Consider the following 1,923-nt stretch of genomic DNA (forward strand, 5'->3'; position numbering starts at 1 on the left):
TGAACGAACACAAAGTATATTTTATTGTACAAAAACTTTGACTGTTTGTAGAAAATACAAATTTGTGGGTTGAAGAGAGATCAGAAAAGTTACAAAAATAACACAAACGTGTTCCCTGCTTACAAACTCACATCCATTATTGTATTTTTTTAAGCTGTCTGGAAGCAAAACCTACACTTTATTGCATTTCGGGAAAATGGTTAGTTTTTCACGAGCTTCTCTGCTCGTGTGCTTTTAGCAAACCAAGTGTGAACAAAGCAGCGGATATTAAATTGTTTTCTAAAATGTTAAATTCAATTAAAAAAAAAAGATGTGTAGATACTACACACTCAACACAAACAAATGCTGCTCCAATCGAGCACTCTTTTGACACAACATTTTACATGAAATGGTTCATAACCACAAAAAAGGACACAGTAAAAGTTATTAGTAAAAGAATTATTTTCCCTCAGCGACAGAATCTCTATCAAAAGTAGAGACCTCTGAAAAAATAGTCGTGGAAGACTTGTTTAATACTAGAAAATGTACAATAGAGCTTGATTTGTCAAATCCTGTTAAAGAAACTATTTACACAAATTTAAGGTTCAAATTTTTGACATTTTTCTTTCAATTATATTTCGACCTGATGTGATGAACGGTGGGCTACAACTTCAGGATGTGACTGAAATCAGCTTTCAGCTTTTTCAGTCCTCGATATTTATCATCAACATCAGCTTCAAACTCCAGCGTCAGTTTTTACTTTTTACTATTTAAACTTTTAACTCTGATTATATATTTATTTATCTGTGTTTGCAGAAAACACTGCCAGGGTGAGATGTTCGATTTAGACCCAGGCTAAAAGAACATCTGTGCTCCGCTGTTGTCATGGCAACCCAAATTTTGATTTCACATCAGTAAAATGAAAGATGAAAACAGCTGAAGAAGGTCGTCAGACTCAAAGCTTAGAATAAACTGAAGTGTTGAGTGATTTAGTTCTTAGTGTGATTCGTCGTCTGTAACACCGAGAAATACAAGCATTCAGTACTGCGCTTTAATAAAAGTTTCTACCACACGGACCTGAATTTGAAAAAAATAAAATAAATCTTCAACTAGCTTTTGCAACTTTCACAAAATCTTTCCTTTCTTCAAAAAGTATTTTTTTCCTCAACAAAAGTTGCTGGAAAAACAAAAATCCTGAAAAGCTGCTTGTGCTGCCATCTGGCAGTTTAACAACCTGCGAGTTCTGACTTTAAACACTGAAACAATCGTGCGACACTAACGTGGGCGCGATCAGCTGCATTTGTGGGATAAAAGTTTATAAAAGTTAAGAGATTTTTAGAAGAGTTAAAAGACTTTTACAAAAGTAGAGACTTTTATACAAGTTAAGAGATTTTTAGAGAGATTTTTAGGGACTTTTGTAAGAGTTAGGAGGCTTTTATCACACGCAGTTTGGTGCAACAGTGACTGAAGATGCTGAAAAGTGAAAGTTCGGCTGAAATTAAAAAGTCCTCGAAGGTGAAAAGGTGAAACAGGTAAAGTGTGTCGTGATTGTGTGTTTTGATTCCTGATGGGGCTCGAATGTCACATTTTAGATATTATTACTGGATTCAAATCCAGATTTTATGGGGTTGTGACAAGACTCTAGGTGGATTATTTGGACAGAATAAAATGGCACGAATCATGCGATTATCTGCAGCTCAGGTTCTATGACTCTCGGGTCATCACACATAAAAGGTCACAATTAAACTGATGAAAAAAGACTCTTAGCGTCTTTTTTCATCATTAAATTTAAAGTTCTGTAATGAAAGTTAATTCAGTACTTGAATGTCTTGATGTGTCTCTCCGTCTGTCGCTCCGTCAGTGACTCTGCCGCTCGGACACGACGTCCTGCAGCCGCTTCAGCAGCACGTCCGGACTGCTGCCGTTCTCCGGACACGCCCTCTT

The 1,923-nt window shown here is 36.3% G+C and overlaps 1 protein-coding gene across 1 annotated transcript in view; it reads right to left on the reverse strand.

The window, feature by feature from the left end:
- rbl1 (retinoblastoma-like 1 (p107)) overlaps nucleotides 1-1,923 on the reverse strand; it is a 17,880-nt gene continuing 15,957 nt past the window's right edge. The window contains exon 22 of the mRNA XM_042495117.2: nucleotides 1-1,923. This exon is cut by the window's right edge and continues 108 nt beyond it. Coding sequence (XP_042351051.1) covers nucleotides 1,837-1,923 — 87 coding nt within the window. The 3' untranslated portion in view covers nucleotides 1-1,836.

Source organism: Plectropomus leopardus, chromosome 2, assembly GCF_026936395.1.
Source record: "Plectropomus leopardus strain MGB_pleo_1.0 chromosome 2, ASM2693639v1, whole genome shotgun sequence".
NCBI lineage: Eukaryota > Metazoa > Chordata > Actinopteri > Perciformes > Serranidae > Plectropomus > Plectropomus leopardus.